At 43.3% G+C, this 26,100-nt stretch overlaps 1 protein-coding gene across 1 annotated transcript in view; it reads left to right on the top strand.

Annotated features, from left to right (window-relative positions):
- The window catches only part of ST8SIA1 (ST8 alpha-N-acetyl-neuraminide alpha-2,8-sialyltransferase 1), a 141,066-nt gene that overhangs the window by 21,769 nt on the left and 93,197 nt on the right, over positions 1–26,100 (top strand). The window contains exon 2 of the mRNA XM_086610558.1: positions 17,989–18,133. Within this exon, the coding sequence (XP_086466684.1) occupies positions 17,989–18,133 (145 nt within the window). The remainder of the gene's footprint in view (positions 1–17,988; positions 18,134–26,100) is intronic.

The raw sequence follows: 26,100 nt of genomic DNA, 5'->3' as shown, positions 1-26,100 counted from the left end.
TTGTAAATATGTGATGACTTTGATGGCCAAAGTTGTTTGGATTATGCTGAGAACTGTTTCAGAGCCCCGACAAGATGTAGCGATGTGCCTGTGAAATTCTGGGGAGCTTTGGAAATGTGAGTTTCGGAAATTGTGCTTTCAGCGCCATGTGAATATTTGTCCTGAAAGGCCAGGTTTATGTTCCCTGATTACACTGGCAAATTCTTCCTAGCTGGTTGAGGACAGTGTTCAGGGGAATCCTGCCAGCTCCTCTTACATCCCCTGGAATAGTTCAGATGATAAAGCCTCTGCATGTCCTTTGAAAGCAGCAGTTGACTACTAGAAATGCAGAGGACGTGTTTAGAGGAAACATGGAGTCCTTAAGTCCCAGCTTCTTAAGTCTGACCCAGGAAATTCCCAATATTTTATATACCCTGGAATCAAAATGTATTGTTGTGATGGTGAAGAGTGAATTGGTGCTATGACTCTAGCCAAAGGGACTTGGCCCAGGTTGGGTTGCCAGTGAAGCTGTGGCATGACTCAGAAGTGAGATGGTATGAGTGGAAAGTGGGAAAATGTATGTTGGACTCTTCCATACCTCCTGTTAGAAACTAGCTAGGGTACTTTTCAGTAGTGAGCATTGATGAGGGTGGAGGTCTGAGCGCATTTTAAGTCATCGCAAGAGACATTTTACATGGAGTTGTCAGTAAGTTGGCAGCAATGTTGAGAGCAAATGGCAGAAGTTTACTTCTACATCAGCATTTTATCCTTTCTAATGAGGTGCTAGAGGGAGTAAGGTATATGGCAGTTTTTGTTACTGAGATATGTACAGAAAGAAAAAAAAAATCATTTTCTTGCAATTGTGTTCCTATTGTCTAGGCCAAGGGATAAGCAACAGATTGTAATGATGTATAGTCACCTATGGATATAGCAGATTGAGGTTCATCAGACTTATCTTAACTACCTAAAAGTTAAATTTCTCTGTTAGTACTCCTACTATGGTTTCCTCCTATTGTAAGTAATGAACAGGCAGAGGTACTTGCAGGTGCTGACAGCTCTCTTCTGCCTTAGATGCCCATGTTAGGATAGAGTAAGTGTCCTTCTGTGGCCTGTGGAAGGTCTAGATGACCAACATAACATAGATGCCCAAGTGTGTGGTGGCCGGCCTTTGGTGGTGTGAGTGTCTTAGGAAGAACCCTGAGACCTGAAGCATGGCGGTGGGCTGGTACATGAGTGCAAAATGGGGCTTCGACCGCTAAGTGCTCCTGCATCACCAATCAATTGATACAACGTGTATCTGGTCACTCAGCCACCGAGAATGGAAGTAGGAGAGTTGCAAAAGGAAATCCTGTGGTCCAGCAGCAGGCTTAGTGTTTGCTTCTGCTTTTGCTTTATCATACCAGAGTCCCAGTTCTGCGGTATACCCTGATGATCATCAATAAACTTGACATTTTTTGCTGGGCCTACAGGAGAGCAAGCTCTGACGACAGACGGGGTATGTTCCCTCTTGTTCCTGGGACAGGCGTTTGGAGACGACTAGTGAGAGCACCTCAGCTGACCTTCCCTGTAAGAACAGACTCATTTCAGCTCCGAGCTGGTGAGATCCTTTCTGATTTCAGTAAGTCTGTAAAATAGGCAATAGCCAGAATTCAGATAAGATGGAGTTAAAGATGAGGGCAAGATAATTGCCACTTCACTTTTTTCTGTGGCTTCACCAGAGGAAAAGACTTAAAAAGACTTGGAATTGGAGCTTCTCATGAAAAGATGTTCCAGATTGGATATGCCTTTCCTTTGTTTTAATCCACTTACTGCATTTAGCAAAATATTTGCAATAATTAATCAGATTTTATAGCACCTAGGGCTCAGGCAAGATTTAAAACACATTAGCAAAACTGCTTCAAAAATGAAGCTTCTAACTGCAAACAGTGGTAATGCAAGTTCAATGTATGTTTCAGGTAAATGGCTGTTTTCATCTGTGATAATTTTACCATTCATTTTCACCTGTCACAAGCCATCTGTCAGCACACAGAAGGATCACTGAGCTCAGTTCAGAAATATCTCTGGATACTTGGCCAGCTGGTCATCAGCGGTTTTCAAAAGTGATGTTGATGGTTGCAGCGATTCGGGCTGTAAGTGGAGTCCAGTGTCAGTGCTTGACGGTGCATTAAATCATGGCTTTCATCCAAACTCAGGCTATTACAGCTTAACTGGTGTATAATTCTGGGTGTACAGGGGCAACGAAGAACACACAGTTTTGTCAATGTCCTTTTCAAGAAAGCTAAAGCAAGGCATTATTTGGCATTTGTTGGATTTTCCCCCTCCTCCTCTCAGGCAGTATGAAATGTGATATATATGACTGGAATCTCAATCATAATCCACCCCTTCATGAAATTTGTCTCACTGGCTAATTTCATCCAAATTAGACAGAATAGTAGAAGTCTTAAAGGTAGTCAGTTCCTACAAGTTTCATGAAAAACAGCAGCTGGGTAGAAGAGAGATCAAAACCGAGGTTTCCTATGTTGTTTGGCCTCCTGCTTGGCCGATCAGCTCGTCCTGCTAGCTGGTGGGGCGTCAGATTGATGCTTCCCAACCAAGCAAAACTTGCTCTGTCTGCTAAACAACTGATAGTTATGAGATGGAGAAAGCAGTTTCTGAAAAGTGGGAGGGACAAGTTTCTCCTCAAAACAGGACTTGCTTCAGTTGTAGATCTATTCATATGTCTTTGATGGGTTAAAGCTTCTCCCTAAATTTGCAGCTTTGTACGCCTTTGGAAATATATTGTTCTTTCCTGCCTGTTCGTGTGATACTTCTACAGATTCTTGTCTCTATCACATGTGTAGGCAATGTCTGCCTGGTTACCTACAGTTTTTTGAAACTGGTTTTGCATCAAAACCACTCAGACTGACCAGTAGAGGATTGTTTCTCTTCTCTTCATTTCTATGGTCTCAGTTTTTAGGCATTTCAAGGTGTTTAAATCTGTGTAATGGAGGAAAAACATTTTTTTTTTTTTTTTTTTTTTCCTCTGGCTAGTTCACCTTCTATGGAGGGGCATGGCTTTAACTGGTCGAATTAGTAAAAAGCTCCCGATGGACTTTCTTGGATTGGAGCGTGGGGTCACTTTCATGAGGAGCGTTACATAATAGTTAGAGGACGTCCATCTGGGTTGCAGAAGCAGGTGGAGAAGTCACTGTAGCATGATAATTGACTGCTTAGATCTAGGTGGTATGTATTGTCACTCTAGATATTACAAGCTCAAACGTAAGATTAGAGGTGCTCGATTTATTTTTAGTGAAGCTCTTTCTCCTGGAAGAATACAGCCATCCTGCGCCCTTGTCAAAGCCAAATGTTTCTTTGTTCTTGTAGCGGTGCAAAGCAAGCAGCGATTTTGCCGAAAGGAAAGAGGGAAGTGGTAAGAACAACTCATTTCCCCCCCCCTGGAGCAGCACCGTCATGTGTTGTAACTTCTGTCTCAGTTGATGGTTCTGCTATTTTGCAAGACAGTGATTCATTAATTTCACCTCATCTCTGTGAAAGCTGCTCTCTTCCTGCCAGGTTTATAGGATTAAAAAGAAGACTAGCGCACGAAGCAATTAATCTGTTCCCCCGACCCTCTCCCCTTTGCCTCTGAATTCTCTCTGACAAAACTGCCAGTTCATGCAGTTGTGCCATCTCATCTTTTTGACAGCAAACCATGAGGGCTGTATGGACAGAGCTGGAAGACCACCAGATGAGGCTGCTGACAAGTAGCATCCTTCTGTGAGATGCTGTAGACAGGCAGAAGACCTACAGTCCCTCCTCCCTCGCAGCTCATGTCAACTGTAGAAGCCTTGATAGGCCTTCTAGGGTCTGGAGCAGCAGGTCTGGCTTTGTGGATTGGAATTAAACTACCAAACGCAGGTGTCTCCATCTAAGGTAGTTGGTCTCTTTATGGACATTGGAGAGGAAATAGGTGTCTGTTTAGTTTGAGATGAATCACACCCTAGAAGAAGCTATCTCTGCTATGAAGAAGCCTCGTAGTGACTTGGATAGAGGTGTTTACATTTCAAATACTGTAAATGAAGTGAGATGAACCCTGTGTCTTCCCTGGGATGAGCCCTCAGACACAATCATCGTATTTAGGGGCTGGTGGTGGTGATATTAGCAAAGCAAAGGAGCAGTCTGGTGCAGTGCCAGTGAATTCCAGCATCGTGTGAGGTCATTTCTCTTGAGCTGCTGGCTGCTGCCCAGAAACCATCAGCTCGTGCTCAAATTTATCACTTCTCAAGGGAATGTGGCTGTTCGTCGCAGTTCCTAGGTGAGATGACGAGTCACTGCTGCTGCCTCCCCTGGATGTGGTTGAGGTTTCGTTTGGAACAGTACAGACAACTTGGAGGCGTCCTGCATTCCAGTAGATTTTACTGTGTGAGTAATAAAGCAGTGCTATGGCGCTGGTTTTGCTACTGCAAGTCACAATTTGTGGTGGTTTCTTTATATATAGCTCTTTATACATCTGGTATGAGAGTCTTAGAGAAACTTCATCTGACCGAATACTAGAATTCATGGTCTATAAGTCATGCATTATAATTCATACATTATAATTTGTGTTTCAAAGCTTATAAGCAGGCTTTGTGCATAGCAGTTTGAAGCAAGTTTGCATGAATCAAAATGTATTTTCTCTGAAAAGAGGCTAGCAATTCTGTATTTCAATAGCTTTCCAGATCAAATCTGCTCAGTTTGCAAGAAAAGAATTGGCAGGAGGAAAGGTGAACTTATGGCTTGTCAGACGTTCAAGTAGACTTCTATTCACTGAAAAATATCCTGGTTTCTTCTAGTTCATGAATGTTATTCAATAACAAAGTTAGTCCCTGGCAAATTTTGGCCTCACCAGTACTTCTACAATTTAAACATTGCACAGTTTGATCCTCCTTTGCACTTGCAATATTAATGAAGGTATGGAAAAAATTGATGTGATGCTATTAAAAGAATCATGTTGGTTTACAGTGGTGGAAAAGTATATTCTTTCAATTACTTTTCTTAAAATGCAGGGTTTTGATCAAAGAGTTGCATAATCAACTACAGTAACTGCATATCTTTATCACGCTGTCTGAAATTTGAGGTTAAATTCAAAGGAGAATCTGATAGAGAGTAAATAATGTGAACTCATCTGAAGATTGAGGGATTGAGCTGAGCCACAATTAATTTTTGAGAGAACAGAATTTAGCAAGTTTGGGGAGTTACAAGATGCACCATGCAATACTGTTGCTTCTGCTGTCTTCTGAAAACGGATAAAAGACTTGAGATCCTTGAAATTTTATGCACTTAGTCTATCTTTGGAAGGAGGGTAGAGGAAAAAAAAACCGTTTTCCATGATACTCTGAACATTTCTGGAAAAAAGATTTTGCTTGTACATTTCAAAACAACAACAAGAAAGAAAAATAAAAAAGAGTTGGACAAAATCAGTCACAGATTAGGATGGTGTGATGCAGTGGCTGACAGCTCACATTTTGCCCACTGCAAGGCAGCAGAGTTTGTTTGTACCGCACCAGGGTAGCAAGGATAGGGTAACCCAACACCCAGCAGAAAAAAACCATGTTTTTTTTTCTTTTTATATTTCTTTCGCAGCCTTGAAAATAAACTGCTAACTATACTACGCGGGTAGCGCCAAATGTTTTGTTCAGTGATTTTAAAATAAATAGTGAAAACCCAAAGATACAGTATTCTCAGGTTTAATAAAATACTTTGTTTCCCTTTTGGGCACCTCAGAAATACCTTGTCGTGGTTTTTTTTGGACTGAGGGTCGAGACAAGAACCGAAAAGGGAGCACCCACCAAACATGGTCTCGGGCAAAACATGACTCAGGCTTTCTTCATAAAAACAAAACAATTTATTAACAGTTACTTAACAAAAGACAAAAGGGAACGAAACCGGTTACTTGAGAGGAGAAAAAGAGAAAACAAGGCCCGATCTTAAAACAACACCTCCCCACCCCCTATTTTCCTTTCGTTCCTGGCTCTGTCTTCCCCCCAGCGGCGCAGGGAGACAGGGAATGGGGGAGTACAGGTCAGTTCATCCATGTTGTTCACTGCCGCTCCTTTCTTAAAGGAGGAGGAGTCTTTACACCATTTTTCCCTTGCTTCGGTGGATCCCCTACTCACAAAGAAAAAGTCCCCAAACTTTTCCAAAGTAAGTCCTGCCCGCAGGATTGCAATCCTCCCCATGGATCGCACCAGTTCGGGCTTTACCAGTCTCGGCTACTCCCTAAGAGTAGGGAGCTGCTGCCACTCGCGTCGGCGTGGGTCGTCCCACGGTCTCCAGATGCCTCCACGACCTCGTCGTGCATTCCATGCCCCATTATCAACAGTACCTGGTCGTGCATCCCCTGCTCCACGACCTCTCCTGGGCTCAGGCATCTCCTTCCCGACGTGGGTTTCTCCACAGGCCACGAGTGGGTCGCTGCTCCGCCGAGTACACCCTGGCTGCAGGGGGGCCGCCTGCCATCTCACACCGATTGCAAGGGAAGCCTCAGCTCCAGTACACCTCCTCCTGCTCCATCTTTGCTGACCCGGTCGTTGTGGTTGTCTTCTCTTAGATATTAATCCTCTCTGGGGGAGCTCGGCCCGGCAGGCACCCCGGGAGCGGGGCGCTTACCGAGTCCCCCATGCGGCTCCCCGGCGCCATCTTGAGCACATGGCGCCGGCCCGGGCCCGGGCCCGAGCGGCCGCTCGGCCGGGAGTCGGGAGCGAGGGCCGCGCCCTCCTGCTCTCTCCTCGCTCCTGAGCAAAAAGCCCTTTCCCGCCCCTTTGTCTCAACTTAAATAGGGCAATTCGCAGAGGCGCCGCCTTGGCTCAACCTCCCCCGGGGGGGATGGGACTCAGATCTGGTGGCACAGGGAGCAAATCCCCTCCCCTGCCACCAGAACACCCCCCCACACATCAAACTATCACATACCTGGAAGAAGGTTCTAAAGGGAAAGATACTGATGATGCAGAAAAGATGGAAGCGCTTGATTTCATAATTTGCCCCCAAACTATTAATTTAGCAGTTTGTAGCAAACTATCCAATGGTTTATAGTTAAAATTTCTTACTCACTTAAAAAAGGCACATACAGCTCTACTGCTAAGCTAACGAAGGTGGTTTTCATGAACTCTCCTTATTCTGAGAAGCATCTATGGTCTCTGCCACCTCTTTCCTTTCATGCAGGTTGCAGCGCCAGGCAGTTCAGTACATGATTTGCTTCCACCTGTGACCTTTTTATTGTCCCAGTATCTCTTCTCTCTTGAGGAAGATGGGGGAAATATTACATGATCCTCGTGAAGTCCAGACGCCAGGAATTGCTGCGGGGAGCATTGAAATAGGCTGAAAGTTTCATAACAAGAAACAATATAATAATAAATGTGAGGAGAAAAACTGTCATGCCTTTAGTCTTCATAAAATCTTACCATATTGCAGAAAGCTTGGCTGGGAAGTAGATCAGATTATCTCTCTGTTCTGCTCTGCGGTGTCCACTCTTTTTCGTATTTCTTTTTCATTGCACTTAGACCTATTCTTCAAGCTTAGGTGACTGGGGGATTTTCAGAAATGAACCTATGCAGAGCAATATATTCTTGATTTAGATGTTGGATTTGGCAAAGATCTTAATTTTAGTTAGAGCTTAAACTAGTACTGCTTTCCCAATAAAAACAGTTTCGTATGCTTTGGTGAATATCAAGAGCATTTGCACTGGCTGTTCTCTTATTTTTTTGGTACTTGTCCATGATGTTCTTGGGAGGGCAATTTTAAGGTCATATTCCTGAATAGTTGTGCTGAGGGTAGTTTTAAATCTCATCTCGGGTGGAGTGGAGCCTGCTATGGGGAGGAGTAGTGCCAAAATACTCAACAGGGCTGAAGCCAGTTTTGCTTTTGATGCGAAGGAGAAAGACCTGATGGCTGTGTGTTTTGTGACTTGGGGTTCATTCAGCACATCCCTTAACACCTGGTGGTAGCAGAAAGGTGACAGCCTCTTCCCTCTGTCTCCCTAGTAAATTCATAGCAGTTACTCATGTTCTACCCACAGCTTTGGCACAGGGGCAGCTAGGTGTTTGATGCAAGAGTTTCACGTATGTGATACCTGCCCTAATAAAAGAAGAACATTGCGTTCACAGAATCACACAGAGTCACAGAATGTTAGGGATTGGAAGGGACCGCAAAGGATCATCTAGTCCAATCCCCCTGCTTGAGCAGGACCACCTAGATCAGATCACACAAGAACATGTCCAGGCGGGTTTTGAACATCTCCAGAGAAGGAGACTCCACAACCTCTCTGGGCAGCCTGTTCCAGTGTTCTGTTACCCTTACTGGGAAGAAGTTCTTCCTCATGTTTAAGCGGAACCTCCTATGTTCCAACTTATATCCATTTCCCCTTGTCCTATCATTGGCTGCCAGTGAGAAGAGCCTGGCTCCATCCTCATGACAGTCACCCTTTACATATTTGCAAACATTAATGAGGTCCCCCCTCAGTCTCTTCTTCTCTAAACTAAAGAGACCCAGCTCCCTCAGCCTTTCCTCATAAGGGAGATGCTCCACTCCCTTAATCATCTTTGTGGCCCTGCACTGGACTCTCTCAAGCAGTTCCTTGTCCTTCTTGAACTGAGGGGCCCAGAACTGGACACAATATTCCAGATGTGGCCTCACCAGGGCAGAGTAGAGGGGGAGGAGAACCTCTCTCGACCTACTAACCACACCCCTTCTAATACACCCCAGGATGCCATTGGCCTTCTTGGCCACAAGGGCACATTGCTGGCTCATGGTCATCCTCCTGTCCACCAGGACCCCCAGGTCCCTTTCCTCTGTGCTGCTCCCCAACAGTTCAATCCCCAACTTGTGCTGGTACATGGGGTTGTTCTTACCCAGATGCAAGACTCTACTCTTGCTCTTGTTGTATTTCATTAAATTTCTCCCCACCCAACTCTCCAGCCTATCCAGGTCTCTCTGAATGGCAGCACAGCCTTCAGGTGTGTCAGCCACTCCTCCCAGTTTAGTGTCATCAGCAAACTTGCTGACCATGCACTCTATTCCCTCATCCAAGTCATTGATGAATATGTTAAACAATACTGGTCCCAGTACTGACCCTTGAGGGACTCCACTGGATACAGGCCTCCAACTGGACTCTGTCCCATTGACCACTACTCTCTGACTTCTATCCTTTGGCCAGTTCACAATCCACCTCACTATCCGATCATCCAGACCACACTTCCTCAGTTTAGCTGTGAGGATGCCGTGGGAGACTGTGTCAAATGCTTTACTGAAGTCAAGATAGACCACATCCACTGTTCTACCATCATCCACCCACTGAGTGATGTCCTCATAAAAGACTATCCGGTTTGTCAAGCATGACTTCCCCGTAGTGAAGCCATGTTGACTGCCCCTAATGACCCTCTTATCCTTGATATGCCTAGAGGCAGCACCAAGGATAAGTTGTTCCATTATCTTTCCAGGAATGGAGGTGAGGTTGACCGGTCTATGGTTACCTGGGTCTTCCTTCTTGCCCTTTTTGAAGACTGGAGTGACATTTGCTTTCCTCCAGTCCTCAGGCACCTCTCCCGTTCCCCACGATTTAGCAAAGATGATGTTGAGTTCCGCTTTCAGTTTCCTTATACTTGCTGTCTTCTGCCCTGCCTAAGATGCAGGGTAGCATGTCTTGAACCACTTGAATAGTAAGGTGCCTTAAACACCATGAAAACCTCAAAGTCTGAGTGGCTTCTTCAAGCTAACCTCCAGTTACAAGTGTTATACTGAGCTCTTTGGAAAAGAGAAATTCAATGTGTGTGACCAAACCCAGCTAATGATGTTTTCACGGAATGTTCAGAAGCCAAATGCCAACTGCAGCTACAAGCGCATGCGACCACAGTGATTGTAATTGTGTCAGTGATTTTACTGTTATTGACTGGCTTCTCTAGCCTTCTGTAGAGCCATAAAATTCTCAGGCTGCCAGCTTGGAGCAAAAAATGGGCACAAGTGCAGCCGTTACATGGCTATATGAGGGGACTCTCATAGCTGTAAACATTAGCTACTGCCTACTGTTGGAGATGGGATATGGGGACAGGTCTTTTTTTTATGTTCTTGGATGGCAATGGTCATTGGGTGGATGAATTCAGGATGTGTCCAGGTGTGAACTTGCTCAGATGAATTCTTGATCCTTTGCGTTTCTTTTAATCAGTGGTCTGCAAGCAAGACAACATTAAAGTGTTGTTGATAAATTATTCAGATGAGAAAAGGAGCAGGGCAGCAAGTGATCCAGGGGACAGGCCCAGGAGACAGAGCAGTCAGGGTTTCCTGCTAAACTTTTGAATTTTCAATAGCGCCATATGTGAAGTCTCTCATTTAGCAAACCAGAGTTCAGGCTGCAGTTACAGATGGCTGTCCACATCCTGGGAAGCATTGGCAGCGAAAAGAGTGCTAAATAGTTAATTGCTTAAAAGTGCTTTGGCCTTGGATGTGGGATGCATGGGTAATAACAGAGAAGTCATTTTGTCCCTGTAGTTGGCTACCCTAGAAATATTATTTCCAGGCTTGGAATATTTAGAGGTAGATTTTGAAAAAGAGAGAATAGCCACAGGAATGATGGAAGGAGTAAAAAACTTTGTTCAAAGAGAGAAATTCAGGAAAATCCAGCTTTTCCTTTCATCAGAGGGGAGGCTGAAATTTGAAAAGCCGGGGATCTCTTAAGGAAGGAGGGGAAAAATAATTAAAAATCAGCCAAAACCTGAAGCGCCAAAAATTCAAACTCTAAACTGGGTGCACATTTGTTAAAGGCAAGATTTTAACCATTACACAACAATTGTGCATTCTCCCCTGTTGCCAAAACTTGTTGCAAGAAGATGTGGGTGTATTATTCGTATGGAAACATTATGCTGAAGAGAATTAGAGAATTTCAGGATTAGGTTTTGAGACTCATGGTGTTGGAGGTAGTCAGACCAGTTGTGTTTCAGAGCCACTATGGGTATTAATCCCTAAAATATTTCCAGTAGGGCTATTAGCTCAGGGTCCCTTGTGTGTGTGTGTGCTGGGAAATAGGTGTTGCTTTAGTTGAGGAGTCCATGAGACTGTTGGTCGGTCCCTATGCCTCTACTGGAAGATACATCAATGGAAGCAATTGAGCAATTGCACTGAAACAGAGCTGTGCAAATCTCCCTTAATGAACCCAAGCGACCACCCGTGCTCTGGATTTCAGAAGCACCACAGATCCCTGGTTGTGAGAGAAAGCCTGATGGTTTTGGCTTGACACCAGCTGAAACTCCAAAGGCAGATTCATTTTTTTTCTCTGGGTGTTCAGATTCATTTGATCCCAAAGCAAAACATGGGAAGTTGTGGAGAACATAAACTGGAATGTAAAGAAAAGGAGGTTTATGCAGACCAAATGCTGCAGTCTTGTGCTGTAGGCTCCTGGCTCCGTTTTGTAGTCACAGGATGTAAGCTAGTGTGATACCTGCTAAATATGGGCAGCTGAGTGGGGTCTGACTGCTGTGGGTTAGCCCAGCCGGCAACTAAATGCCGCACAGCCACTTGGCCACCCTTCCCCCCCCCCGGGGAATAGGGAAGAAAATTAAAGGAGAAAAGAGAAGGAGACTGGGTTGAGATAAGGGCAATCTAACAATCATAATACAAAATTAGAAGTAATAATGATATAATAATAACAATAATATTAAATGAATATATAAGATATATATACAAACAAGTGATGCACAGTGTAATTGTTCAGCACTCCGTAATCAACGCCCCTCCTGTCCCAGCAAATGATCCTGAAACAGGATCCTGACACCACAATCCTGCATGAGTGACAGGCCCCAAAAAAAAGCGAGTGAGAGAGAGAGAACACCGAGAGCATGAGACAGAGAGCCCCAGAGAGCGAGAACTTCTTCCTGGTCCACCTGCATCGATATACTGGGCATGACTTTGTATGATATGGAATACTCCATTGGCTGATTTGGCCCTTAATCCTAAATCTAAGCTCAAACCATAAGGGGAGTTGTGGACCCTTTGTCCCAGCCATGCTCCCCCCAGCCTGTTGTGCTCCTGCACACTGGCAAGAACATGAGGAGCTGAAAAGTCCTTGAGGTCTCAGTGCCAACTATAAACATCAGTGTGCTATTGACATTCTTCTCATAACGAACCCAAACTAAAACCAAAACACAGAGCTCTTCTAGCTGCTCAGAAGAAAACCTGTGTCCCAGCCAAAACCAGGACACTGAGTAAAGTGATTGGTGTGATGAATTATTTTCATCTCAAACTTGAACCTGAACCTCAGTTATTATTTTAATGCTGCCGTTAAAGCTGAACTGTAATGAAACAGTAATAACAAGTTTCGTGTTACCGTTTTTGAGCAATGTTTGGGTCAGTGCCCTTGTTCAGTGTGGGGACTGGTGGCACTTGCTGCGGCCTGTAGAGCAGCATCAAGCTGTCACCTCTCCCGTGCTGTCCTCCTCCTTTGTGTGCAATGTCAGCCTTCACGGGGCACTGCTCTGCACGCCTGGATGAGGTCCCCTCCAGCGCAGAGTGTGTGTGTGATTTGCTATAAAACTGTTATCCCTGTGGGGCAGAAAAAGGGGTGTTGGTAGTGTTACCAGCTGCTCTGTCTGTGGAGAAGAGATAGATAAAGGGCTGTAGCCTCCTGGCTGACACCTTGTGCCGTGGAATCTCCTGTTTCTGCTTTTAGATGTTATATTTGCTGGTTTTAAGCTGTTTGGGATGTTTGAACTAGCTACTGAGTCATTATTCGCTGGGACTTGAGTCAAACCAGGGTGAGATTAGGCGTTAACTGGCTGCAAACTGAATTCAAACTGAAAAGTTCGTTAAGATGAAGAATAGGTGGTTTGGGATTTTTATGCAAGTTCTTTCACTGACTTTATGTATGAATCTAGGTTTAGACTTTGCAAGGAGGTCTGGCTTCCTCTCTGCTCTTAGGTGGAGGAAGGTGCACCTGCATTAGCCCTTTGGTCAGAGGTGGGCTTTTGAGGCAAATCTCCTCGTCCCCAATTCCTGCACTTTGGTACTGTGCTCCATGTGCTACAGCCACTTACGGGCTCTTTGTGGAACCAGACCAGAGCTAGTCTGCAGTAAATCCCATGGAAATAAGGTAGCGTGGATGTAGGATCCTTGGCACCAGCTATTCAGCTCTGCTTCTTTCAGCGCGCAGCATCCGCGGCTGTAAGCTCAGCGTCTCTCCTCGTGCACCAGCAGCTGCTGCTCGTGCTGATGTGCAGAGCTGCCACAGTGCTGGTGCTGCCTTGAAGTGAATGACCTGCCTGGTGCCCAGTTCCGGCTCCAATCTGAGGGGCCTGAAGTGAGATTCTCTCAAAGTAACTTTTCTCCTGCTTCTCTCACAAGTAGGGATTTGTCCCTTAAGGGCTCTCAGATCTGAGGGCCCCCAGTGCCTTTTTGATACCAATATTCAAGTTAATTCCTCTCATACACAGGTCTCCTCTGAACTGGAGATAACTTTGAGTCAAAGGTATATTGTTGATGTCCTGCGAGTGAAGGAATGCTTACGGTGAATTGAAATCCTTGACTAAAAGCTGCAGTTTTGCAAACTCTATCGTAACGTTTTAGCTGTATGTTCTAACCAAGTTCAGCAAACCAGTTCAGCCTCTCTGATCCTGCAAAGCACCCTGCTTTAGGTTCGAAGCCTTTGAATCCATTCTGCTTTTTAAGGCATATTTTCCTATGGAGCTTTTCTCACTTTGTAACTTTGGGATTTGGATCAGAAAGAGACTGAATAATGTGAGACTTCAAGTAATTGTTCTTTTCTGACAGGAAGCACATGTGAGCGCACAAGATTTTTGTGCTTATACATACAGACGCATACTTGAACTAGTGACCTGCCTATCTGTGGACCTACTGGTTTTCAAAATAGGTTTATTAATGAAGGATACAATGGGAAACAGAGGAATGTTGCTGTTTTGGGGAAGATGAAGAGTAGATGTATCTATAGCTCGTCTAATAGGTGTGGAGGGGAGGAGGGAATCATACAATAAGCTGTTCCTTAGCTCATCAGTTTACCCTGGCTAAGGAAAGATTCATTAATATAAAACATTCCCTAGATACTTTTCCACTGGGTTATCTGTTATTTTTGTGCTTCTTGCTCAGACTAGACTTCCACAGAAGGTATGAGTTGCAGGTTTTCACTTGAAAATTTTAATTGTTATACGGTTGCATAACAAACAACTAGATGTAGAGTTGAGGCTCCAGATGATCTTGGATTATCTTATGCTTTCTTGAAAAAGTTGCTGCGGGGATAGAAAATAAAAATAAAAGGAGGAGAAAGATAGTCAAAAATTATTTTCTTTCCGCTTGACAAAGAGAGAAATAGTTTTCCAAAGGCTGCAAACAGAAGTTTGTGGACAGACAGAAGAATGTCCACTCTCAGATCTTTTATTTGGAACAATACTCCATGCCTGTCTTAAACTGTTTTGCAAAGGTTATTTGGCGAGAGATTTCTAATCTCCTCTAGCTTGATTTTCTCAGTTCCGTGACGCAGGTGTTATTTGGACGTCAGCAGGAGGATGGTGTGAAGCCTTTCTGTGGTGGGTATAGGTAGACCCATTGGTGTTTCTAGGAATGCAAATTGCCACTCTGGCTAACACATTGCTCTGTTCTGCTCAGAGGGAGACTAACCAGCTCTGCAGTGGGCAGTCTAAGGGAAAACAGTTCCAGAATCACAGAACCACTGAGGTGGGAAGGGACCTGGAATGATCACCTTTTGTGGGAAATAGATCCTAGATGAGATTATCTAGCACCTTGTCCAATTGCGCCTTGAAAACCTTGATGGAGACTCCACCACATCCCTGGGGAAGTTGTTCCAGGGAATGATTGTTCTCACTGTAAAAATTTTCTTTCTTATATCAAGATGATACCTCTCCCAGTGCAACTTCTACTCGTTACCCCTTGTCTTCTCCATGTGGCCGCTTGTGAAGAGAGCCTCCATCCTCTTTGTAGCTGCCCTTCAAGTACTGGAAAACTGTGATAAGTTCTCCCCTGAGTCTTGCTTTCTTCAGGGAGAAAAGACCTAGCTTCTTAAGTCTTTCCTCATAGGGCAGGTTTTCTATCCTTTTGGACCCTCTCCAGTCTGGCTGTGTCTTTCTTGAATTGTGAGGTCTGGAGTGGGACACAGCCTTGCCCTAAATTTCATTAATTTGGTGTTGATTTATGCACCCAAGCACAGTGATTTACATCTTTTCTGAAATACTTACTCATACAGATGAAGGAGTTCAGGTGCATACAGAGAAAACACATGGGAACAGGTTGGTGCTCGTAGCACTTCAGTCTGAGCAGCAGCTGCTCTGCGGTCCTGAGACCTGTACCCTCACTGTATGAGGTCTGGATATGTGGTGGAGCCTCATGCTCTGCAGTGCAGCACTGAGGGGTCAAATGGACAAAATCCTGAAATTCTGAGCCACGAAGCACCCTGTCATACGCTGCTGATTGAGTCTTTGTAAAAATCACTCACCTCTTTGGCTGCCTGTGGGGCCAGAGTTGCTGCTCAGCCTGTTACAGGGGCAGGGCTTCGTAGAAGCTGCCTCTTGACTTACAACAGGATGTGATATCCAGTTCCCTTGCGTGATTTACTTCCTCTTAACAGTTTAACCTGCCTGCACGTCATGTGCAAGTACCTGTTTTAGGAGAGAAGTGGACCTCCTGCCCTCAATCCTGCTTTTCCATGCTTGCATCCTTGCTGGCCCTTGAGAGCCTTCCTCCACACGAGGAAGTGTCCCCGGGGCCCCGGGGTGTTGGTGGGAGCAGCGCTGCCCTGGAGCAAAACTGGAGCAAAGCACAGCACTTCCCCAGCGGAAGAAGCTAATGGGTAGCACTGACATCCCTAGGTTTTCTGTTTGCCATGCAAGACTTTCAAGCTATTTCCTCTTCTGCTAAGATTACAGCAAATCCACTCTACGGTTTTCATCAAATATTCAGTTGAAATATGTATGGAAAATAGTATTCACATAGTTGGCAGAAAAATGTTAACTTATGGAAAAATCAATTTTTGGTAGGGGAAAATATTGATTTTTTTATTTTTAAATATCAATTTTTAGAGAAGAGTAGCTGTAAAACTTTAAAAAATTTAAACAGTTCTGTGAATGACTTCATGGTTTTGAATAAAATCTCCCTTTTCACAGGGGAGAACAGCAATTTAATAGTTGTTAATAACTGATGGTTTTCTGCCTGCTATTTGCAACTCTTCAGCAGCCACTGGAAATGATGTCAGTCTCTTTAGAATTCCCTTTAAAATAAATGAGAAATGTGTGTGTGTATATATATATACATGGACCAGTTGGAGAGGGTCCAGAGGAGGGCCACGAAGATGATAAGAGGGCTGGACCACCTTTCCTATGAGGACAGGCTGAAAGAGTTGGGGCTGTTCAGCCTGGAGAAGAGGAGGCTCCGGGGTGACCTTATAGCGGTCTTCCAGTACCTCAAGGGGGCCTACAGGAAAGATGGGGAGAGGCTGTTCAGGAGGGCCTGTTGTGATAGGACAAGGGGTAATGGTTTTAAAATAGAGGGAGGTAGATTCAGATTGGATATTAGGAAAAAATTTTTTACCATGAGAGTTGTAGAACACTGGAACAGGTTGCCCAGAGAGGTGATGGATGCTCCATCCCTGGAGACGTTCAAGGCCAGGTTGGATGAGGCCCTGAGCAACCTGATCTAGTTGGAGATATCCCTGTTCCTTGCAGGGGGGTTGGACTAGATGACCTTTGAGGGTCCCTTCCAGCCCTAACCATTCTATGATTCTATGATATGTGTCTATATATATATACACACTGTAATGGCATAATTCCTCAATGTATATTTTACATACATCTATTACGTATAAAAACTAATACGAGCATCACCCTTCCTGTAGCGAGCTACTCCCATGCAGGCTTCAGAAAAATAGGATATTCCTGCTCTGCAGATGTCTAGAGCTTTTCATCATTCTGTATTTTAGGATATTAATTGCTGAGTTTGCTGTGATATAGAATTTTTGCTCAATACAACCTTCAACCACCTCACCTACTCTCAAATTTCTGCAGAAGCTGAGTAATAATTATTTTGGGGAAGTGAATGTGTAAGAGGATATGCTGTTTCGGTGAGGAAACGAGAAGTATAAAGTCTGCTATAAATATATATATATATAAAAAATACTGGGATGACTCAAGTTGGACTTCAGTTAGAAGGCAGGCTCTGGTACTGCTGTGACTGTAACACAAAGGATATTTGGAAACTGGAAAGAGATGTCAAATTTTTCCATGCTTAAGTTATGTAACTGTGGGGTTTTAGGAGGCCTCCTCTTCCTGAACAAAGTTTGGTACTGAATTTTCATACACCTCACATTTAATTTTCAAAGGAGCTTCTCTGATTTAAAGGAGGCCTACAGGAAAGCTGGATAGGCACTTTCTACAAGGACAAGGGGCAGTGGCTTTAAACTGAAAGAGGGGAGATTTTGGTTGGATATAAGGAAGAAATTCTTCACTCTGAGGGTGGTGAGGCACTGGAACAGGTTGCCCAGAGAAGTTGTGGATGCCCCATCCCTAGAAGTGTTCAAGGCCAGGTTGGAAGAGGCTTTGGGCAACCTGGTGTAGTGGATGGTGTCCCTGCAAGGTGTTCCAAGGGTGTTGGAACTGCATGATCTTTGAGGTTCCTTCCAACCCTAACCATTCTGTGATTCTATGATTTCTGTATGTGTTGGAGACCAGTTTTTTATTTATTAGAATGAGTTGTAAGGGATGGAGTTTCTTTTGCTGAATCTTGGTTCTGTTTCTGTGCCACTCAGAAGTGAATGGAGGTTTACATTTTTTTACTGTCTATTTCTAAGATTTTCTGAAATAAAATCAGGTTTCCTGGCCCTTCTGTAAGTAAAAAAAGAGTCTCCTGTGGTTCATCAGCTGGCTGGGAAGATGAATGGCTTGCTTTGGAGCATCTGAGAGCAGCGGGATCTCAGGTGTGAGGGGGTCATTAAAAGAAGGCGTGCCAAGTCTCTAAATTAATATGACTCTCTCTCTTGCTTGTCTTCACTAGGAAACTGCTGGGAGAATGCTGTGACCCTGGGCAGCTCTTTGCTATGACAAAGCTGAACTCCCCGATGGGAAAGAAACTCTGGTTTGATGGAGAATTTTTATATTCTTTCACTATCGACAATGCAACTTATTCTCTCTTCCCACAGGTTAGTAAGTTTTTTTTTCTCTAAATGGTAACGTGGTACAAATGAGTGTACTTAGGCTAAATGCTTTTCAAGAAATTGTTCCTTTGTTTCTCAATGCAAAACAATCTCCTCTGCTTATTTACTTCTGTGTTCTGAAAATTATGAAATGTTTGTATGCGTGTTAACATTTCCCTGGCTGCTTTTCAGGTGTGTGGATGTGCACAAGGGATGAGATTGGGTCACTCGTCTTGATTTTTAAAATACTGATAACTTCTGACTGTTTTAAGATGGTGATTTCTGCGTTTCAGTTAGTGATGATCCTCACTGGGAGCATGATCCCTCATCTAGGGTTGCTTCAGTTTGGATCTGTTTAGCTAAGATGTGACAGGGCTTTGTGTGAGGGTGTCCAGGTTACTTCCACATTAATGATGATTATTGATGGTGAGCAAGGTGGGCCTAATAACAGAAGCTGACAACTTGACTTTTTTGGTTCTTGCCGTACTTTGGATATTAGGAGTAGTTTGTTGTGCAGCAAAGGTGTTTTGGGTTAAGTGTGTGGGTTTTGAGCACTGGGAATTTGTGAGGCTGATCTAGGCTTCTTGTATTTTTAATATACAAACTGGTGTTAAATAATGAGTTTACTATACTGAACTTTGTATGTGGAAGGAATGATGTTTCATGTAGCTACATATTTGAAGAAAGCTAAACATCTGGACATATTATTTGATCTACGTGTTACATTAATTTCTTAAATTGAAGGCACAGGTGTTTATTAAGCCTCTCAGTCAGGGCTGAGTCATTCACACTGGACTTTTCATTTGCTGCTGTTGCAGTTAAACACGTAGCAGAGTTCTTCCTTCTTAAAATCATCCTGTAATAAAACATCAAAAAGGCTATTTTTTTTTTTTTTTAAAAGTAGTTTCCAGATCTCAACAACAGGTTAGGACTTCAAATGAGTTTCTTGTAGTGCAGAAAGAGTGAGGGGAAACTGCACCGCAGGGACGAGGAGATGGGAATGGCCTCTTTCTGTGGTCAGACGTTACCTGGAGGAGCGGTGTGACAGCCGTGTCTCATTCGGGCTGCCAGCCCACTGCCTGGTCACTCGGCTCTGCCTGTGGCAATGGACCTCGGGCTGCTCCCCAGCTGCTGGGTCCGTGCAGACTCGACAAACAAGTAGATGCTGAAATGTGCATGGCAAGTGGTTGTGTGTTTTGCTTTTTTTTTTTTTTTTTCCTTGAAGTACAGCTGGAAAGGGGCTGCCTGGCCAGACCAAATTTCTCTCCCTGCCTTTGAGACTGGTGGAAAGGTTAGGGTGAGTCGCAGAGTAGCAGCTGTAAATCTCTTTTATGATGATTAGTATTGTTTGTAGTTGCAATATTACAGCATTTGTTGGAGAAAACTAAAATCCTTGGCAATAGCTGTGAGATTCCTACCACACAAAGATAGTGGCAATAATGGCTCAAAAATGGGTATGTCCTTCCCAGTGTGTCGGAACAGCCCCGCCTGAGCTGACACAGGGAGGTCCCTCTATTTTGTGATGGATTTCAGATTTGGTTTCCTTTGGTTTAAACCAAACAGTCTGCCTGGCTACGATGATGTCCTATCTCCTCTCGGAAAAGAACAGAGTACTGGATGGGCTCCTTCAGAGAGGTAAATGCTGGTTAGAGAGGAATCACAGTCTTGGGACCTCCAGTGGTTCCCAGGATCCCAAGCCCTATCTCCAAAGTTTATCAGTTGGCTGGATCAAGAGTGAGGATCTGGGAAGCCCTGGAGAGGCAAACTGCTGAGGGACAGCATGAGCTAAGGAGTTGGGACTTCAGTCTCCCTTAGGCTTGCCAATCAGGATGCAGAGAAGATGGCTAGATGCTGTTGTAGGGGTGGTGGTGGAAAAGGTCAATTTTTAGGATGTTCCAACCCTAGAACAAAGCTAGAAAGCTGCTCTAGGACTGGAGCCAGAAATGCTATTCCTTTAATGAATTGACAAGCAGTTGATTTCTGGCAAGTGCTCCTTGCTACTATTCCTTCTTTTCTTGCAAGTACCCCTGCCTCTGAAGTGGTATGTTATTCCTATGCATTTTGCCCAACGGAATCTTGTAAACCTTTGTCAGAAGAAATCGTGCTAAGCTTACAAGCTTAGGAAGATTTCTTTGCAGTAAATTGTTAAACAAAGTATTTTTCTACCTCTCTCTTTGTTTCAAGAAAAATACTCACCTGATTTTTTTCAGGTTTCTGCTTTGAAGAATGGTGCCTATTAGCTTACTAGCAACCGGCAAGGGATTTTTGTGAAGATGAATATTCCTTTCAAAAGTATCCGGAAGCTTAAAACCACTCATAAAATATGGTAATACTCGGAAATGCCCAGGGGATGTAAAAGGAATGTAAAGGGCCGCAGCTATGTTGATATAATCGAAAAAATATTTCCTCCGGAATAAATAAAAAAGGCTCCATCCACATCGATCTGCTGAGCTTAAGCCATTTTGTGCTTGCAGAAAGCTTCTCAGTCTTGAATCAGTTATTAACTTACAGGATAAAATAACTCAAAACTAAATAGGAAACTTGCTATATTTTATGGCATAGAATGAGTTGGCTATGCATCAATGGAGACTTATACAGAAATAATGTAAGTATTTCAGAAATTTGTGTAAAATGTCACTTATTTTTTAATGTGAACAATATAAAATAGAATATTTTTCTTCTGAGAAATCTGTTGATAAAGTTCTTGCAGCTGGTTCAACGTTTTCTGATGGAGTGCTTTTCCAATAAAAATTCTATTTCATCAAAATATAAATTTAATATCAGTTCATTGGTTTTTCAATTTTTCTTTGAATTGAAAAGGTTAAAAGGTTCTGGTGGTGTTGTGACATTTCATTTTACCATTTTTTGAATGTAATATTGAATCTGCTTATTTTATCAGCTCCATCACTAGCTTTTTTTTGACTTTGATTGTGTTCCTCCTCTTTTTTTTTTTTTCCAGAGTTTTTTATTGGCCAAAGGAGAAATTTGCAAAAGAAAAAAGCCATTATGTGGAAATAGTCATTCAGTGTTTCATTTCAGTTCATGAGAATAAAATTTGAAGTTGCAGAGTTTTGCATAAATCAACAATTCCAGCTGCTGGAAGTGGCTCCTCTTACTCTCCCCCTTCTCTCAGTGTCGTTTTCTCCCTGATTTCTAGAATTAAATTTTTTTGAAACAGAAATGAAATATTACACAGCCAGCACTATCTTTCCCGTTCTGGAGAGAAACTACTAGTGGCTCATTGTCAATACCTAACAGTCAGAAGATGCGGCGAGGGATGTGGCTCATTGCAGAAGATGCAGAAGATCTCACCCAGCACGCAGTGAGGGTGGGCATCCCACCTGCATCTCATCTCCCAGCATGCACTACAGTGGCATTGCCTGGAGCTGTCGGAGTGTCATTTCAATTAAAATCAGACATTTCTTGACAGCAGCTTTGTTGCATTGCTTGCTGTGATCTACAGCATAATTTCCCACCTTTAGGAGACAAAAAGCGTAGAGTCTGCATATACCTGTAGGTGTATTTTGGTATTAATGACAAGAGGTTATTCCTACCACATACCTACCGCTTTTCTAAAGCTTTTCATGTGGACTCGAAGCTTCAATATTAGCCAGTAATTTTGATATGTATCTGAGGCCACTAAGAGTTCATAGATGCAGATGACCCTGTGACAGTCGATCAGCAGCGTGGTTGGATAAATCTCTGAAGAGCTGGGCTGCCATGTCTCAGCTTGGCTGCTAAAAGCTGTGGGTAACTTGTAAACATATTTCCTCTCCATTGTGGTCCAACTATTATACAGAAAATGGAACCGTGTGTTGGTGAATGTTCAGGAGTCCTGTCCCTGACAGGACAGGGACGTGCACCTTCCGTGCTCTTCAGCCTGGAAGTTTAGCCATGCTACTCTGGTCCCGTTGTGTTGTACTGAGGCACGACAGAGGGCATGACTGGCATTTTCCACCCTTTACTTATTGTCCGAATAGAATGGAAGAAACCAGGCTTCCGTATATTCCTGCAGGAATTCTTAGAAGCTGCGAGTAAACATGATGTAACCACAGGAGTAGCTGGGATGTAACTCAAAACCGCGTGAGAGAAACGTGAACTGACACTCATCTGCTTTCAGTTAGAGAATAAAACAAGCCTCAGTTTCAAACGTTTTCTGAAATAATTTTACACTCCTTCCTGTCTTTTACTTCCTCAGAGTTTCAAAAGCAAAATTCAGACTACCTTTACCATTAGAGGGGAAAAAAAACCCTCAGTATTTAGCTGTTTATGCAAATAATTGATTTTTGTTGCTTGTTGACAAAAGCTTATTGCAAGGAAGAACTGAAGTGAAGTCCTGAGTCCTCCTTTCCCCCTTCCCCCAGAAACTTAAATAGTTAAATCAAATGGAACTTTTCACTCAGCCAGTATTCTTTTGAAGGGTAGAGGAGTGAATAAATTTCAAAAGAAATTTCAAATGTTAAGCTTCAACTTTTTAATTTGACGAAATAAAATAACTCACTGAAAAATTTTCTGATTTTATTGTATTTCACCTGAAGCAGTTAGACACATTTAGTACCAGTAAATTATTTCAAATTACTAAGATGTGATTCCCCAGCTGCTCAGAGACCCCATAAAGTTTCAACTGCAAAACACTGTCAGCTAGAAGAATGGCTACTTGCAATGAGCTTCTTGTGAATAGTCATCACAAATGGTGTTTGAGAAACCCAAAGGAAATGGCTTCAAGCCAAGAATAAATTTGGAAAAGCTGGCAGCTGTTTCTGGATACCTTGTGATCAGGAGTAAAAGCAGTATTTTTCAAATTATTAATTAGAGCTTAAATTCTTGTCCTTAATATAAAGGCAGGTAAAAAGTTAACTGCTCTACTTGTAAGTGTAAGATGAAGATGTTCTCTGATGTTTTCTGGGCTGTTGGGGGGAATGTTATATTGGGTAATAGTGAATGATTTTATGATCGTGCCATGTGATTTGTGGTTTTTATTCAGGATACCTGTTAGATTCAGAGCTTCTTTAATTTTCTTGGTTGCTCGCAACATTCCTTGTTTGACCAGAGATTTTTATCGTGTCCTTCTCTGATGCTGGTCTTTGTGTCATGTCAAAGCAAATTCCCTGGCCTTATGGTTATAGACTGCAGCTAGTAGTATAATTTGTAATTATTTCAGGGAAATAATTCAAATTTGGAAAGGAATTCGGTGTAGAGTTTGCAGGCTTTCCCCCTTTTTGCATGATGAGGATTACAGGAAAAACACACGCATCCTGAGGTAGAAAATGGCAGTTTGATTCCTGGAGGTCTTGGAGCAGCAAGTACTGGGAACGGTTAGGTGGGAGCTTGGCTGTGGGAAGAGACATAGGGTAGAATGTGAACCCCATTAACAGGACAACGTTAACTTGATTAGGGCAAATGCTATGTGTTGCTTGGATTGATTTTAGACCCAGGTGATCAAAAAATTGTGTATAAAATGGAAAACCACCTGAAATGAAGTGGGTTTGGATTCAGCAGACTGCAGTGTTGCCAGGAGGTGTGAATTGCTGCCTTTGGTGCTGCCTTTGGAAGTGCTCTGTTAATTTTTGCTACCAATCTAACTTACTGAAATACTGTGTTCTCAGTAAAGCTCTGTAATTAATAGCTGCTTGGAGAAATATATCAAAATATTGGCTGCTATATGTGTCCTGATTTTTTTTTTTCTTGATGTCTTGGATAGGGACATGAAGTGTCTGCAGACCTAACATTTATCAAGCAACTCTTCTATTTACTTCCATTAATTCTACTGCCTAAATTGTTACCTCCCTGAATTTTTTTTGAGTTGTATTTAGTTAGGATTTGAGGGCATTTCTTGGTGCTATCCCTTTTCTTTTCTTCCTTTTTTTTTCTTTGTTGTGTAGAGGTTTTTTTTTCCCTTTTTCTTTTTTTTTTTTTCTCTCAAGCATACTGTTTATAGAATCATAGACTGGTTAGGTTTGGAAGGGACCTCAAAAGATCATCTAGTTCCAACTCCCCTGCCGTGGGCAGGGAAACCCTCCAGTACACCAGGTTGCCCAAAGCCAGTGCTGCCAGTGCACATTGCCGGTTCATGTTGAGCTTCTCATCCACCAGCACTCCCAAGTCCTTTTCCTCCGGGCTGCTCTCAATCCATTCTCTGCCCAGCCTGTACTTGTGCTTGGGATTGCCCTGACTCGTGTGCAGGACCTTGCACTTGGCCTTGTTGAACTTCATGAGGTTCTCACAGGCCCACCTCTCAAGCCTGTCGAGGTCCCTCTGGATGGCATCCCTTCCCTCCAAATGGTGTCCACAGCACCACACAACTTGGTGTCATCTGCAAACTTGCTGAGGGTGTACTGCATCCCACTGTCCATGTCACCAACAAAGATGTTAAATAGCACTGGTCCCAGTACTGACCCCTGAGGAACACCACTTGTCACTGGCCTCCATGTGGACATTGAACCGTTGACCACAACTCTTTGAGTGACATGCCTTAGCATAGTCGCCAGGAGGATCTGCTCCATGATCTTGCTGGGCAAGGAGGTGAGACTGACTGGCCTGTAGTTCCCTGGGTCGTCTTTTTTCTCCTTTTTAAAGATGGAAAAGATATGTCCCCTTTTCCAGTCAGTGGGAACTTCACCAGACTGCCATGACTTCTGAAATATGATGGATAGAGGCTTAGCCACTTCATCTGCTAGTTCCTTCAGGACCCGCAGATGCACCACATCAGGTCCCATGGACTTGTCCACCTTCAGGTTCTTTAGATGGTCTCGAACCTGATCTTCTCCTACAGTGGGCGATTCTACATTCTCCCAGTCCCTGCCTCTGCCTTCTGTGACATGGGCTGTGCAGCTGGAGCTCTTGCCAGTGAAGATGGAGGCAAAGAAGTCATTGAGAACCTTAGCCTTCTCCATATCCTGGATAACCAGGTCTCCCATTTCCTTCTGGAGAGGGCCTACATTTTCCCTAGATCTCTTTTTATCACTGACATATCTATAGAGGTTTTTCTTGTTGCCCTTGATGTCCCTGGCCAGATTTAACTCTATCAGGGCTTTAGCTTTCCTAACCTGATCTCTGGTCGGTGGTATGCGAACTATTTTCTTGGTTGGGGCTACATATATTTATTCAAAATGAAAATGTAATAAATATTAATTATTGCAAACATGGAAAACATTGTATACCAAAAGGTGAAAAGGTAGTTATATCTTGTGAAGTGATAGCTGCATGTTAGGAATGCAATTAAAAAGAGATTTCCTGAATTACTCAAGCAATTGTATCATATAGTGCCTTTCCTAAGCTAGGATATTAAATACTATCTGTAGAGACCTGACAAATTGTGCTTTTTTGGAGCATGAATCTTCCCTTCAGTCCTGCAATAAAGAATACCTGCTTTCTAAAACGAGTCTTGGAAAGTTCAGTTTCCTTTTCAGGTTTCATAATCTCTAGCCGTTGGCATCAGGGTGACTGAGATAAAAACCTGACTTAATATTTAGTTAAGTGAAACTCCTACCCTCACTTTGATCCCATACTGGCTAATTAAGAACTGTGTAATGGGACCATTTTGTGCAGCCTGTTAGCAAAGCTGGAAGAGGGCATCATCTGTTCTATCTGGTCAGTTGAGCAAAAGCCATAGTCCATCTGAAACTACTCCATATAGACAAGATGCAAATATGCCTGACAGTGAAAATCAGATTTTTGCTAAAAAGACTGAGATGCAATGTGTATGGTTTGAAGTAATTAACTAGAGGATGGGCAACATGCTTTTGTTGAAGGGAGTGGCTTTCTGTCCCCATTGATCATCGGATGTGTGCTCTGGTCTTGCTAAAATGTCTTCAGCCAAGCTGCTTAGCCAGGCTGTCTTTGGTGAGCCTGATTTCCTGGAGTTTATCTGAAATAATGCACGTGCCAAACTGGCTTTATCTCAGTCAGAGCAAACATAAATAGATGCTGACCTTTCCAAATGTAACAGAGAGGAAGAGAAGGACGAGATCTGG

Source organism: Tauraco erythrolophus, chromosome 4 (genome assembly GCF_009769465.1).
Source record: "Tauraco erythrolophus isolate bTauEry1 chromosome 4, bTauEry1.pri, whole genome shotgun sequence".
Taxonomy (NCBI): Eukaryota; Metazoa; Chordata; class Aves; order Musophagiformes; family Musophagidae; genus Tauraco; species Tauraco erythrolophus.
This window is presented reverse-complemented; position numbering and strand designations above follow the sequence as displayed.